Genomic DNA, 12,948 nt, shown 5'->3' with positions numbered 1-12,948 from the left:
TGAATTGAATAGCAACCATGGGCGCTTCCCTGTCTACCCTGATCGGATGGACCGTCGTCATCGGAACCGTTTACATTGTCGTCTTTGGTATTCCAGGGCAACAGAAGAAGGCTCGTGACGCTGTCCGCAGTGCCTCGCATCGGCAGCGCCTGGACGACAAGCCAAACAATCAGAACCGCAAAGAGCCCAAAGAGAAGGCCAAGCGTCAGAGAGGAGAGGCCTACAGTAAAGATGTCGAGGATGTGAATAAGACGTCACAAGCAAAGGCACGGGCATCCAAGCCATCCTCGCCTGTGCAGTCGGTCAATTACAGCTCGGATGATGGTGTCGATAACCGAGAATTTGCCCGCCAACTGGCCAACGTCAAGCAAGGCACCAATCTCAATGCGCCCAAGAAGAGCGATGAGAAGCGGCACAAGTCGGTGAAGCAGTCGCGCGCCCAGATCATTGAGGACAAGGCCGACCAGACCAAGTTCTCTGCTGCCTCGTCAACTGCCGGCGCCGATGCCGACGATGACGATTCGTCGACACCCTCTCCCGACATCAAGGCCGTCGACGCCGCCGGTGTCAGCGACATGCTCGAGCCGAAGGCTGCCGGCCCCTCGGTCCTGCGCCTTACCGACACCGACAAGGTCAAGCCCAAGAAGGAGAAGAAGGCCAAGGAGCCTGAGAAGGTTGAGACCAAGAAGCAGCGCCAGAACCGCCAGAAGGCCGAAGCTGCCAAGGCCCTCCGCGAGGAGGCTGAGAAGCAGAGGAAGATTGATATGGAGGCTCAGAGGAGACAGGCTCGCATTGCCGAGGGCAGGCCTGCCAAGGACGGCTCTGGCTTTATGGCTGCTGCAAAAGCCCAGTCGTCTGCCTGGAGCAGCAACGGTGTCAATGGCAGCACCACCAGCAGTGCCGCCACCAACGACGGGTTCCTCCCCGTGCAGCCTCTCGACACCTTGGACACGGGCAGCTACACCGACGTATCGGCTCCCAAGACCGCCACCCCTGTCATTACCAACCCTTCCGACAGCTGGATTGCCACTCTGCCTTCGGAGGAGGAGCAGATGGAGATGCTCCGTGGCGAAGAGGCATGGAATACGGTGACGACCAAGAAGACCAGCAAGAAGAAGAAGGAGCCCGCGGCGGAGAGCCCGGTCGACTCGGAGCCCACGGCGATCCAACAGCAGCCCGCCGCCATGGCCCGGGCTGCAAGCAACCACTCCTCCGGTGCTGCACCCAAGAAACCCGCCAAGGCCTTCTCCCAGAAGTCGGCTTTTGCTGCGCTGAGCACAAACGACGACCACGAGGGCGACCAGGAGAACGAGTGGGATGTCTGAAGCACTTGAGTATGTGCGCACGGCCAGAGCTATGATGCCTACCACTTCTCACGTCCTGCAACTCTCGCGCCCGCCTTTCCCCTTATGGCGCTTTAGCCCCAGGTCAAGCCTACTGGCGCTGGTCTTCTTTCTTCATTATATACATTCAGTTGGGCTTTCTCTGATCAGACGGGCAAGGAGTTTGTGTATGTATATTACCAATCGGAAAATGTGCCTTGGGAGCCTTAGCCTCTGAACTTTCTATTTCTTTTCCTTACTGATCTTGTAAGATTTCTTCTTCTTCTCTCTTTGTAGTCGTGATTGGGGTGATAGCATTCTCAGGACCAATGGTTTCCTGTGACAAAAGGCGCGTGAATTGGATGGTGGGCTGGGGCAAAGCTGTTGCAGAGCAGACGATTTATCAACGCCATGGAACGAAGGTTCACAAGTTTGAGTCCCTGTTGACGATTGATATATGAAGAAGTGCAGTAGGATCATGCTACCGCGCCTGATGAGGGCCAAATCTTGCTTGATCATGGACCTGTTTGCTTTGTTCTCTGGTCTGCTTCTGCCTGTGACATTGCTTACCTTGCTTGTGTAACAATCTGCCCGAGCCCATTATTAGAGCAATTCCGTTTCGAAAATCTGCCTGGCCGAAACGTGGCAACAGGTGGCGGGATCTCTTCCTCAATCCCATCGACATGCGAAACTTTACAAGACTTCTATGCCGTCCGCCAAGAGAGCGGGGAATGTGTCACAGAGGCACGATGTAACTGGCGTCTTGATCTGTTGCATACACCTGATTCTGGTGTTGTGATCCAACGGGTGTCCTTGAACCGTAGTAGAATGCGGCACCTGACCAACACACCGTCGAGGAGTATACTGTATGGGGTGGAAAATACACATATGTTCCCAACCACTCACTGAGTGGGAGAACAAGAACAACCACATTCAGGAGAATCCCTATCACCAAAGGCCTCCTCCTCCCGGGCCCCGTGCGGTTTGTGTTAGGGCGGTTGAGCTGCAGGATCGGCCAGTGCTAGTTGTTTCAAAATGCCCTCGGCGAGGTCTTGAAGTTTGCCGAAACAACCGATCGCCCAAGTCATCCTTGAGCAATTGAGCACAGGGTGTGGGTGAGATCGTCGGGAGTTCGGTTTCCTCGCTCGAGAGATGGGCCTCCACAGCATCCACGTGTCATACACCTTCCACGCGTGCATGCGGCTGCTGTAATGCCCGCATGTAGGAAAAAAAAACCTCTCAACATTGTTGGCGAAGGGCAACCGTTCTGCGTTGGTTGTGCTTGGAATGTAATTTTACCGTTTGATGCACCGTACACTTGATTACACAGTAATACCTAGGTAGGGAGTAGGGCTTCTCCACTTTCCCAAAGCTGCAGGTCAAAATTGCCAGTGTTGCACCTTGTGCTGTATGTTGGACTCCAGCCGCATTGTCGCTGGAGCCATGCAACTGGAAGTTCCTCGACCCGCCATCCCAGACAGGTAACTTAAGGTAATCACCTGATCTTATCAATCGGTGACGGTTTAAGTTACATCTACTGGGTCAGTGTCCAAGCTGCCCTGGCTTGAGCCACCGCAGTTCGAAAGATTTTGTATAAGTGTAATGTCCCGTCCAAAGCGCTTGTAGCTTTCGTACATTAATGCGTCAGTCTTCTTCCATTGGCCGCCCGGTGCATCGTCCCGAGTTTAACATGGGGCTGGATCCCTCCGTCACGCTTCTTCCCCTTGCGGGTCTGGGTGTTTATCCTTGCAAATCTTAGCGCTGGTCGCCTTCGCCCCTGGACCAAAGACTGGAAGGGGGCTTGTTCTCGTGTATCAAAATTACATTTCCCCAACCCGCGCCCCCGCGGTTTGCCTTGCTCCCAACAGCCATGGTTTCCGTTCATTGACCTTGCTCGATCCGCAGCCCACTTTCACTTCTTGTGCTACTCTTTTGTTTCCGAGTCCCTTGGTGAGATTCAACACAATACTCCGTACAGGCACCCAACAGCCCGTGTCTACTTCCCTCATTTTGTGTTGACAGACAGCGTCTATTTCAACTACCTACATTGGTAGTCAAGCAATTCCTGGTTCCCCGGACAGAACGTATGCTGTGTGTTGCCGGTTGTTCCGTCTTTGGCACCCACTGTCGTCCCGGTTCCAGGTCCGCATGCCAACCGCCTCGACAAACCTCGCAAGCTGTTTGCATATGCATGCTGTGCCGAGAAGCAGAGACATTTAGGCCGAGTCCTGCTGGGGTGACTTCCTGACAGTCGCCAGGTTACTACGTACCGACACCCTTCACTCTACCTTTTTGCTTCCCCTCTCCGTGCACCCGCCCCCTATCGGAGGTATACAGTCCGGCATTGCACCTCGCCCGGCCTCTTGGAACGAACAGAACGGAATACCCGAGTGCCTCTATCGTTTGCCCCCGACTCCTGCGCCGGAGCGCACCTGCTATGATTGTCGCTACGGCCGTATTTTCTCCGGCGGCCACCCTCCGTACGTTTCATTATTAGACGAGAACTTCCTAAAGAACGGATTTCCAGAAAAACGCGGCATATGCTCTCAAACATCCTGGGAACGCAATCGTCTGCTCAGCTGGGAGATGCCTGAAAGCCAACCCGGCCATGTCGTACCTAGCCGCTGCTCAGTCCGCCCTGTTCTATTTCCTCGCCTGCACGCCATGCAACCAATTACAACATCAACATAGAACGCGGCAGCAGGCCAAGAGGGAGAGGGAGATCAAGGAGCGCATTGTCATGGAACAGCCACACCTATATCGGCATCCGGACCCGTATCACACAAACCCGTACTGGGACGAGGAGATCCGCATGGGGCCGAGCTTGCCGAAGAAGAGGAGAGGGAGCGAGGGGATTTCCAAGACTCTCAGTCAGCGGCGGCTCACGGCCGCCAGTCGAGATGGGCGGCCGAGCATTGGCACAGGAAGTAGCGTTGTTGTCAGCATGTCCGAGATGGGCTCCATTGCCAGCCCCAGGTCGTCGACGAACCCCTTCAACGTTCCTGGGATCGCGAGTGACCCGACGGTGGTGCACGAGGAGGACCCAACAAGCCCGACGCTCAGCAAGACGGTATCGATATCAACAAGCGCCGACTGGAACGTAAAACGGTACCAACGCGAGGACGAAGAGCTCTGGGGCGAAGAGTCTACGTGGTCAGGCCACAAACTGATGGACGTGATCAAACAGGCCGGCTCGACAGCCGGTCGATACATGGAGTCGAAGCTTGGCCTCGAGAAGCAGGTCACGGACGAGGACCGGTACAACTTCTATTTCACCCCTAGGAACCCGCCTGTCAACGATTACCACCCGCCGGTCGTCAGCAGCAAGCCAGCACACAAGGACGCCCTCCGGTGGATGCTTCAGCCACCGCCACCAGCAAAAGTCATGGAGGGCAAGGTGCCCGTCACGAGGAGTTCAAGCATGGCGAGCGCCGCGTCTAGGAAGACCTTCTCCTCGAGGGACGCGAGCTCGTTGGGCAGGTTAGTGGGCGAGCGGGCGGTTGAGGCTAGGATCCGAAGGGGACAGACGCCGCTGGACGATGATTTGCGGTCGAACCAGTCGTTGGCAAGGACGAGGTCGCGCGCCACCCTGGCGACGAGGACCTACAGTCGGCGCACCGTCAGGACCAGCAGCTCCTCTACGGATTCCGAGGACGATGACGCCGAGCCGCCAAGCCGCGCAAGAAAGCGGGTAAGCCATCGGCCGCCAGAGGGGGAATCGGACACTGAGGATGAGGGCGTGTACGTGCCGAGGAGCCCTCCATCGGTCAACAGCATCTCATTACCGGCCCACGCCGCTCAGAAGCCAAGGCTATCTACGATTTTGAGCTCTGGATACGACGACAGGGGGTCCTCAGGAGTGGATAACGGCGATTCGTCACATCCCCTTCGCGAAATATCCAACTTATCTTCGACCACAGATGTGCCAAAACCGAAGACTCAGCAAGCCATTTCCGTCACTGCCAACCTAGCCATATCAGCTTAGCCTCGTCTAGCTGGGCTTCCCTTGTCTCCCTCTTTCTTTTCTCTTTGGATCCCTTCATAGCTTCTTGTACCTCCTTCTGGCGCAGCATGGGTTTCGCATAGCACGTTGCATAGGGGACTCGCATTGTTACGAATTGGGATCAGTTGGTTTGGGCAAGGCGTTCGGACCGGCTGCAACGGCAAAAGGGGGTTTTACCAACAGCATGGCATATTTCTGCTTTCACCGAGTTCCTTTGTTCCTCGTCGTCATTCGCTCCAGTATGTATCGCTATACAACCGGAGTACCTATCACCATCACCATCGCAAACCAATACAACCAAATTGCTCATGACAATCCCTTGGCCGTAACTCGGTATTCTGTGAAACTTGTGCCGGCCATGCTAACTTCTGGTTTGCAACGAAAGCATAACCTATGGCCCTCCTCCAGATCATAAACGCTATGGACTGTGACATAACCTTAACTGAACAGCTGCAACACCACCCTCACAGATGCAACCCACCCTCCCCATCCTCCTCCTCGTCTTCTCCCAAATCCCGCAACTGCTCCTCCATCCTCCGCCTCAGCTCCTCATCCGTAAGTGACCCGCCCTGTCCCCGACCTGCGGCAGGCTGTCGCGACCCAGCCACGCCATCCAAGTGCACCACCCCGTTTCGAAGCACACCTGTCTGGAACGTCCCGTCCGACCAGGCCGAATGATGCCGCCGCTGAACAGGCTCGCCGTTCACGGCCGTGGCTGTGATGGCCCCATTGACGACGTCGCCATCCACCATGTTACTACCACTATCCTCTCCCGATGATGCTGACGTCTGTTGGCGGCCATGCTCGTTATTGTTGATGTTGCTGTTCTCCGCTTGCTCTTGTTCCGCCTCCTCCCGCTCCGCCTGACTCTGAAACTCGGTCCAGCTCAGGCCCCGGCTCTCGACCTCGTGGCGTACCAGCCTGATGCGCTCCTGCATGCGCTCAATGACTTGCTCGTTCTCTTTTATCGCGTCGACGCAGTCCTGGTCTGGTTGTGGTTGTGGTTGTTGCGCTCCTCCTTGTGCTTGTTGTTGTGTGTTGGGGGAAAGCGCGGTCGCGGTGCCCTCGGCGAAGGGGCGCAGCTGCTCGTTGGAGTAGTCGAGGTGGGCGATGCTGTTGCGCAGCTCGAGGACTTTGAGGTGGAGCGAGGAGACGGGGAGGTCTCTGAGGGCGGCTGCGAAGCGGGTGGGGGTTATTGGAAGCGAGTCGGCGGACATGTTTTCTGAATTCTTTTTGATGGGTGGGTGTGTTTGTTGGATGCTTTGGTGCGAGTTGAGTGGTGGAGGGAGGGGCGGTTCAATGTTCACCGGGAGGACTTTTACTGGTGATTCGGTGAGGTGTTGCTCGTTGTGGTGATGGTTGATTTGAATTCTCCTGCAAGCTTGTGGGAAAGCCCGTGGATTCGACAGTAGTGAGCTGGTGGATGATGTTTGCAGAATGCTGTCGACGCAAGCTCTGGAGCTGCCTGGTCGTGCTAGGAAAGCTTCGAGACTGGCGGGGTTCGGCTAGGAGCGCCCCGCCACGGGTCCGGATTCTGTCCCAGTCTCGACCAATGGCCCTCCACTCTTTGCCGTGGCCCTGGGAGATGCTTTTTCTCCGGCAACGCATTGCCCCAACTCCCACCACATCTTTCTGTCCGGCATCTGACACCAACCCTCGGCCCCGCGACGAGACCTTGGCCCGGCTCTTCGATTGAGGTTGATGGACGACTAGCAGAGCGGCGCAACGGCAGGCGCCTATTGCGACCATGAACCCCTGCCGCCTGGGCGTCAATGCCTTTCAAACCAGCGTCCAGGCCGCTGCCCATTCCCTCACGAGACGGTGCACCTCCTCCCTTCCCGCAGCGCTGTTGTCGAATCGCTGCTTTTCAATCTCTCCGACCACCCAGCACCAACCACAACTGCCGCGGGGAGGACATGCCAGAAACACAGTCGCAGGGCCGACGCTATTGAGCGGCCCTCGACCCGTCCTCCCGCGATGCCTCGGGATCCGTACTATAATCGCTAGTTCAGCCGTCATCACTCACTACGTGGACCTCCCACCAAACTACACAGACGAGAAAGGGCTACCTTTTGCCAAACATGACCTGAAACCGGCCGAAGTGGTTGCCCACTTCGGGCCTCGCATCAGCACCACCGCCGCCAACAAGCTATTGAGGATCCTCCACGGCCGCCGCGTCGCCGGCACACTTGAAGACCCGAGCTTGCGGATCAACACGATGGCGTTTACGAATGAGGACCAAAGGATAGCCCTCGAATATCTCCGCAGTAACGTGCCCGTCGACGAGATTGCGAATGCCGGCCTCCGGGCCGAGGACGAGTTAGCCGCTCTGGAGGGTGGCGGCCCGGCCAAAAGCCAACAAACCGAGATTCCGCCTGAGTATCAGAACAGGGTGAAGCTCTACAAGGATGCAGATGTCTCGCCTAAAAAAGACGGCGTTTACGGGCCGAGTGCGCTAGACGCCATCCGCGCAAGGAACAAGGCCAAGTGGGAAGCGGAGCTCAAGCGGCGGGAGGAGGAGAAGAAGAGGCGAGAAGAGGAGGAGAGGCACGGCAAGGCAGGGCCGCTGCAGGTGGCCGGCAAGTCGCAGACGAGGCAGCTGAGCGCCAAGATGCAGGAGTACATAGTCCAAGGTCAGTCGGACCTCAAGGAGCCGCCCAAGATGAAGAAGTGGCAGCGCGTGCTGCCCTCGGCCGCTTTCGTCGTCACGTTAAGCGGCCTCTGTCTGGCGTTAGCCGAGTTCTACACGCCGCCCAAGCGCGCCGATAGGCTGTTGCCCGACATCCCGCCGGCGGCCGCCACGGTTGGCACCCTTATCCTGGCCAACCTGCTCGGCTGGGGCTTGTGGAAGATTCCGCCGATGTGGAGGTTCCTCAACCATTATTTCATCCTCGTGGCTGCCACGCCGCGGGTTCCGACCATGGTGAGCGCGGCGTTCTCACATCAGAAGTTCTTTCATCTGGTCCAAAACATGGCTCTCCTTTGGTTCTTTGGCGTGCGCTTCCACGACGATGTCGGGAGGGGCACGTTTCTGGCAACTTACTTTGCGTCGGGGGCGCTCGGCGCGCTCGGGACGCTGACGTGGGCGGTGATGCGAAACCGGATGGAGGTTGCATCTCTGGGGGCGTCCGGGGCCGTCTACGGCATCAGTGCGGCGTACTTTTGGCTGCACAGGTTCGAGAGCTTTCGCATCTTTGGCCTCCCTCCGCCGCCAAATGAGGGCTTCCAAGGTCTCACTCTCCTCAGCCTGGCTGTCGGCTTGAACATTGGCGCCATGTTCACGGCGAGCCGCTTCACGGTAGACATTACGTCGCATCTGGTGGGCATGGGCGTGGGAATTCTGGCCGGGCACTTGGTAGAAGAACGGAAGAAGGCGACGACTGGGCGGCAGAAATCTTGGTTGTATATATAGACGTGTGGGTATATTGTATCATTGCATTCCCCTTGTACGGAGTACAACAGATTTATCATCCACTCTCAGCCTTTCCCCAAAGGGACGTTGCTTACCCAGACGTTTCAGCTGGTCCAAGCTCTGCCGATAGCCGGTCTTGGCTAGGGGTCCTGTCAGCAGCTCGAAATGAAGGCGGCCATTGGCGCATTCGGCTTGGCTCACGTCCATCAGCTGAGAGTGTGGAGCACACCCAAACGCTGACGCAAGAGCTGTGCCCAAGCTTCCAAGGTTTTGCTTGATTGATGAATCGCGAAAAACGGCAGGGAGGAAAGTCTTGGACTCCAGAGCGGCCTCACGACAAGACCATTCAATGGCCACCAATGGGGGTCGAAGGAGGTTTCTGCAAACGAGGACGACATCTGCATCTTTCGTGCACCATATGTCCGCCGCATCTCGTCGAATGATATCCTGAAAGCAGAGTTTCGCTGATCAATTGAGGTTTCACGCCACGCATCTCAATCCAGCCCATCCATCCAACCCAACCGCGTGCCAGACGCCGCATCCTTCCATCTCCGCCTATGCCTGGTTGGCCTCTTTTTATTACTCCGTACACATATCTTTGACTCCTGGTCGTCAGTAGCTCCAAAAAGAGCATGACATAGGTAGGGCCCGACCAGCAGCCATTCGTTTTCCTTCTCATATACTGCCAATCTCGCTCACTCCGTCATCATCTTAGACGCGACCTGCGGCCCTAGTCTCGACCACCCCTTGTCGCTGTGCCGCTCCACATATTTTGTTGCTTATTCTGAGGTTCTCCTTATGGATTATCTGTCCGATGCCAGATCAGTAGCCATCTTATTACATTACCTACCTTTCTGCTCCTCTTCCTTCTCCCCCAGCATCAATTGGCCGAGCAGCACCTAACCGGACGTCCTCCGGGATACCATTGCTTCTCACGCGCCGTGTCGAGTCGCAAACTCGTCGCCGCAACAATGGCGTCCCACCAACAACACCCTGCGGCCGTCGACGGCGCTGACCACCACGAACAACAACAACAACATGAACAAGAAGAACAAGACGCGGAGCGAAACCCGTATGCCTCCTCCAGCCGCTGGCGCCACGGCGAATCAGCCGCCTACGCCCGCTACGAGAGGGACAAGGGCCTTCCACCCCATTATCAGCAGCACCATCATCGTCACGGCGGCCCCGTCGCCCGCGAGGCCGACTCCCGCGGCGGCGTAAGCGATCTCGCCGACTTCCTCAACAAGTCGCGCCTCGACCCCAACGAGATGCGCAGCAGCGATAACGGCGCCGCCGAGAATCGTCCGCGCACCCCGCGCTTCAAGCCCGTCGTGGCCGGCGCGTCCGAGGCGAGGGCCGCCACTGCGCATGCACATGATGCGCCGAGAGGCCATGGTGGTGCCGAGATGCCGGTTGCTGCTGCTGCTCCTGCGGACGGGAAGGAGATTGTCTGCGGTCCGCTGCTGAATTACCGTCGCCAAGAGGGAGCAACATGGATTGGGAGCGTCCTGGTGGTTACGGCGGGCGGCGGCAGGACGCAGCCGATCGTGCCGACCCTGGAATTGCGCAAGGTTGGTGGGGGAGGTAAAGAAGGGCGGGGAGTGACCGGCGTCGAGGGGACCTGCCTCTACTCGGACCCCAGAAATACATTTTGGCGCTTCGACCTGGCTGTCGAGATGGAAGAGGCCGAGAGCAGCTGGGAATATGAGCTGCGGGGCATGCGGTTCGCCAGTAGAACCAAGCCGCGCGTCAACAGGTTCTTTGTGCCCGCCGTCGACGAGTCGATGAGGATCATGTTCCACTCGTGCAACGGCTTCAGCGTCGGGACGGACGAGGCCGCGTGGAGCGGGCCGGCTCTGTGGAACGATGTCATGCGGAAACACCAGGAGAGGCCGTTCCATGTCATGTATGACCATACCGCTCGCTCGAGGATCTTTTTGAGGTTATCAGTAGGCTCCGGGGCTGACAGCGCTTCAGGATTGGCGGCGGTGATCAGATCTATAACGACGGCATCCGGATCGGCGGACCCCTTAAGAACTGGTCCAACACTAAGAACCCCAAGAAGCGGAGGGACCACCCGTTTCCGGAGAGCTTGCGGCTGGAGTGCGACGACTATTACTTGAAAAACTACATCCGCTGGTGCGTTCACTTTGTTGGAAAGGGGTTTCTCGGCGCTAATGGCGCGCAGGTACTCGACTGAACCCTTTGCGAGCGCCAATGGCCAGATTCCCCAGTTGAACATCTGGGATGACCACGATGTACGCCTGATATCTTTCACGGACCAAGCTCATGTGACACTAACCGTCCCAGATCATCGACGGATTCGGGTCATATGTGAACGACTTCATGAAGTGCGATGTCTTCAGGGGCCTCGGAGGCACCGCTCACAAGTACTACATGCTCTTCCAACACCATCTCCCGCCGCCTGCATCCACCTACACCTCTGGTAAGCACGCCTTGTTGCTCACGGGGATGCCCTCGCTAATGCGCAGCAGATGCTGTTCCGGCCGCTTCGGTCGAAGAAGGCCAGGGCATCGACCCAAACCAGTCCATGAACACTTACATCCATCCTAGATGGCAGGAGCCCAACTACATCTATGGCCCGAAACCCGGGGTAGGTTCTACCCGCCGGCCTTACCGAGTATGCCAGCTTACCAAGGCACAGCCGTACGTTGCCGAGCATTCCCACAACATGTTTGCCCAGCTAGGTGCCAGGATCGCCTTTTTGGGTATTGATGCCCGGACTGAGGTATGCGTTTGGTGTCAAGCCGTCTGCTTGGATGGTGGCCTAACCCTTGGTAGCGTACGAGACATCAAGTCAACCATCCCGAGACCTACTATGCCATCTTCACCCGCTTGAAGCAGGAGTTTTTGGCCGCTGCAAGCTCCGGGCGGCCGTTCAAGCACCTGATTCTTCTGTTGGGTATTCCCATTGCGTACCCGGTGAGTCTGCTGCCAATGGTAATGATTGTACTAGTCGAACGGACCTCCATCTAACAAGGATAGCGCCTGACGTGGCTTGAAAACATATTCGCGAGTCCGGTCATGGGCCCCATCAAATTTCTGAACCGCCGCATGGGCCTCGGCGGCACTTTCTTCAACACGTTCGACGGCAGCGTCGATCTCCTGGACGATCTTGACGACCACTATACGGCGCGGACCCACAAGAAAGAGCGCAACTGGCTAGTCGAGAAGTTGCAGGGCGTCTGTGCCGAGTTCTCGATCCGCATCACCATCTTGAGCGGCGACGTACATCTGGCGGCGCTGGGCCGCTTCTACTCGAATCCGCGGCTCAAAATCCCCGTCGAGCAAGACTACCGCTACATTGTCAACGTCGTGTCGTCAGCAATCGTCAACAAGCCGCCGCCCGCCGCGGTCGCCAATCTGCTCTCGCGGCGCAACAGGATCCATCACCTCAACCACGACACGTCCGAGACGCTCCTCAAGCTCTTCGACAAGGACCCGGGCAAGAGCCCAAAGACGGCGTCGCACAACAACGTCACCATGCCGAGCCGCAACTTCGCCATAATAACCGAAAACTCGCCCAACAACGAGCCCTCTGCGGCTGCCGTAAACGGAGGGGTCCCCAACGGGACTGCCACCACCCAAACCGAGTCCCACCACCATCACAACCACCACCATCAACCCCCAGGTACCTCCTCGTCGTCCCATTTTGCGTCGTCGTCATCATCATCATCAGGCCCCACCTCATCCGCCACCACCCCAACCAACAACCCCATCGCGCATAAAAAAGAAAAACACAAGGACGGCCGCTTCCCGCTGAACTGGGGGGAAGAAAACTGCGGCACACGACACAAGGCCGCCGCCTGGCCGGCGCAGCACGGGAGGGGGTCTGACGGCTCCCTGGACGTGTGCATCTGGGTCGAGATGGACCAGCACGACCCGGAGGGTAGGACCCAGGGGTACGGTCTCACGGTGCCGGTGCTGAGTTATAGCGGGCCCAGACCGGCTAGTCTTGAGTTGCTTTCGCTGCCGCCGCGGAGTGCGGGGAGTAAGGGGGAGGGGAGGGAGGAGGGGAGGATTGGGGCTGGGAGGAGGGGGAGTTCTTGAGACTGCGGTTGGCGGCTGCGGCGGGGAGGGAGGGGCGGGGTGGGTGTTGAGGGGGGTTGAGTAAGTAAGTAGGGTGGTGTTGGTTGTAATTTCTGGGATTGCTGTTGTAGGGTGGAGGAGGGGGGATGTGATATGAAGGG

The 12,948-nt window shown here is 57.6% G+C and overlaps 5 protein-coding genes across 5 annotated transcripts; 4 read left to right on the top strand and 1 right to left on the bottom strand.

Moving 5' to 3' along the window:
• Positions 1 to 17: 17 nt before the first annotated feature.
• N657DRAFT_562050 (uncharacterized protein) lies at positions 18 to 1,325 on the top strand (the record flags this gene model as incomplete). The annotated part of the gene is made up of 1 exon (XM_062788107.1): positions 18 to 1,325. The coding sequence occupies one exon, from the start codon at positions 18 to 20 to the stop codon at positions 1,323 to 1,325; it is 1,308 nt and encodes a 435-aa protein (XP_062651941.1).
• Positions 1,326 to 3,930: 2,605 nt separating this feature from the next.
• N657DRAFT_562345 (uncharacterized protein) lies at positions 3,931 to 5,307 on the top strand (the record flags this gene model as incomplete). Its single annotated transcript, XM_062788133.1, has 1 exon — positions 3,931 to 5,307. The coding sequence occupies one exon, from the start codon at positions 3,931 to 3,933 to the stop codon at positions 5,305 to 5,307; it is 1,377 nt and encodes a 458-aa protein (XP_062651940.1).
• Positions 5,308 to 5,486: 179 nt separating this feature from the next.
• On the bottom strand, positions 5,487 to 6,886 carry N657DRAFT_638577 (uncharacterized protein). Its single transcript, XM_062791623.1, has one exon. The coding sequence runs from the start codon at positions 6,540 to 6,542 to the stop codon at positions 5,790 to 5,792; it is 753 nt and encodes a 250-aa protein (XP_062651939.1). The 5' UTR covers positions 6,543 to 6,886; the 3' UTR covers positions 5,487 to 5,789.
• A 55-nt stretch (positions 6,887 to 6,941) lies between these two features.
• On the top strand, positions 6,942 to 9,015 carry N657DRAFT_638576 (rhomboid-domain-containing protein). The gene has a single exon (XM_062791622.1). The coding sequence runs from the start codon at positions 7,073 to 7,075 to the stop codon at positions 8,735 to 8,737; it is 1,665 nt and encodes a 554-aa protein (XP_062651938.1). The 5' UTR covers positions 6,942 to 7,072; the 3' UTR covers positions 8,738 to 9,015.
• Positions 9,016 to 9,708: 693 nt separating this feature from the next.
• N657DRAFT_629325 (uncharacterized protein) lies at positions 9,709 to 12,944 on the top strand (the record flags this gene model as incomplete). Its single annotated transcript, XM_062790879.1, has 9 exons — positions 9,709 to 10,643; positions 10,715 to 10,876; positions 10,926 to 10,995; positions 11,048 to 11,183; positions 11,233 to 11,351; positions 11,388 to 11,486; positions 11,540 to 11,680; positions 11,744 to 12,749; positions 12,919 to 12,944. The coding sequence occupies 9 exons, from the start codon at positions 9,709 to 9,711 to the stop codon at positions 12,942 to 12,944; spliced, it is 2,694 nt and encodes an 897-aa protein (XP_062651937.1).
• Positions 12,945 to 12,948: the final 4 nt, after the last annotated feature.

This window comes from Parathielavia appendiculata (assembly GCF_033297405.1).
Source record: "Parathielavia appendiculata strain CBS 731.68 unplaced genomic scaffold N657scaffold_1, whole genome shotgun sequence".
NCBI lineage: Eukaryota > Fungi > Ascomycota > Sordariomycetes > Sordariales > Chaetomiaceae > Parathielavia > Parathielavia appendiculata.
The sequence above is the reverse complement of the archived record's forward strand: the minus strand, read 5'-3'. Positions and strand labels throughout refer to the sequence as shown.

Excerpts from the sequence above, each read along its gene's own strand:
- N657DRAFT_638577 (XM_062791623.1), bottom strand. The coding sequence starts at position 6,542 with ATGTCCGCCGACTCGCTTCCAATAACCCCCACCCGCTTCGCAGCCGCC.
- N657DRAFT_638576 (XM_062791622.1), top strand. The coding sequence starts at position 7,073 with ATGAACCCCTGCCGCCTGGGCGTCAATGCCTTTCAAACCAGCGTCCAG.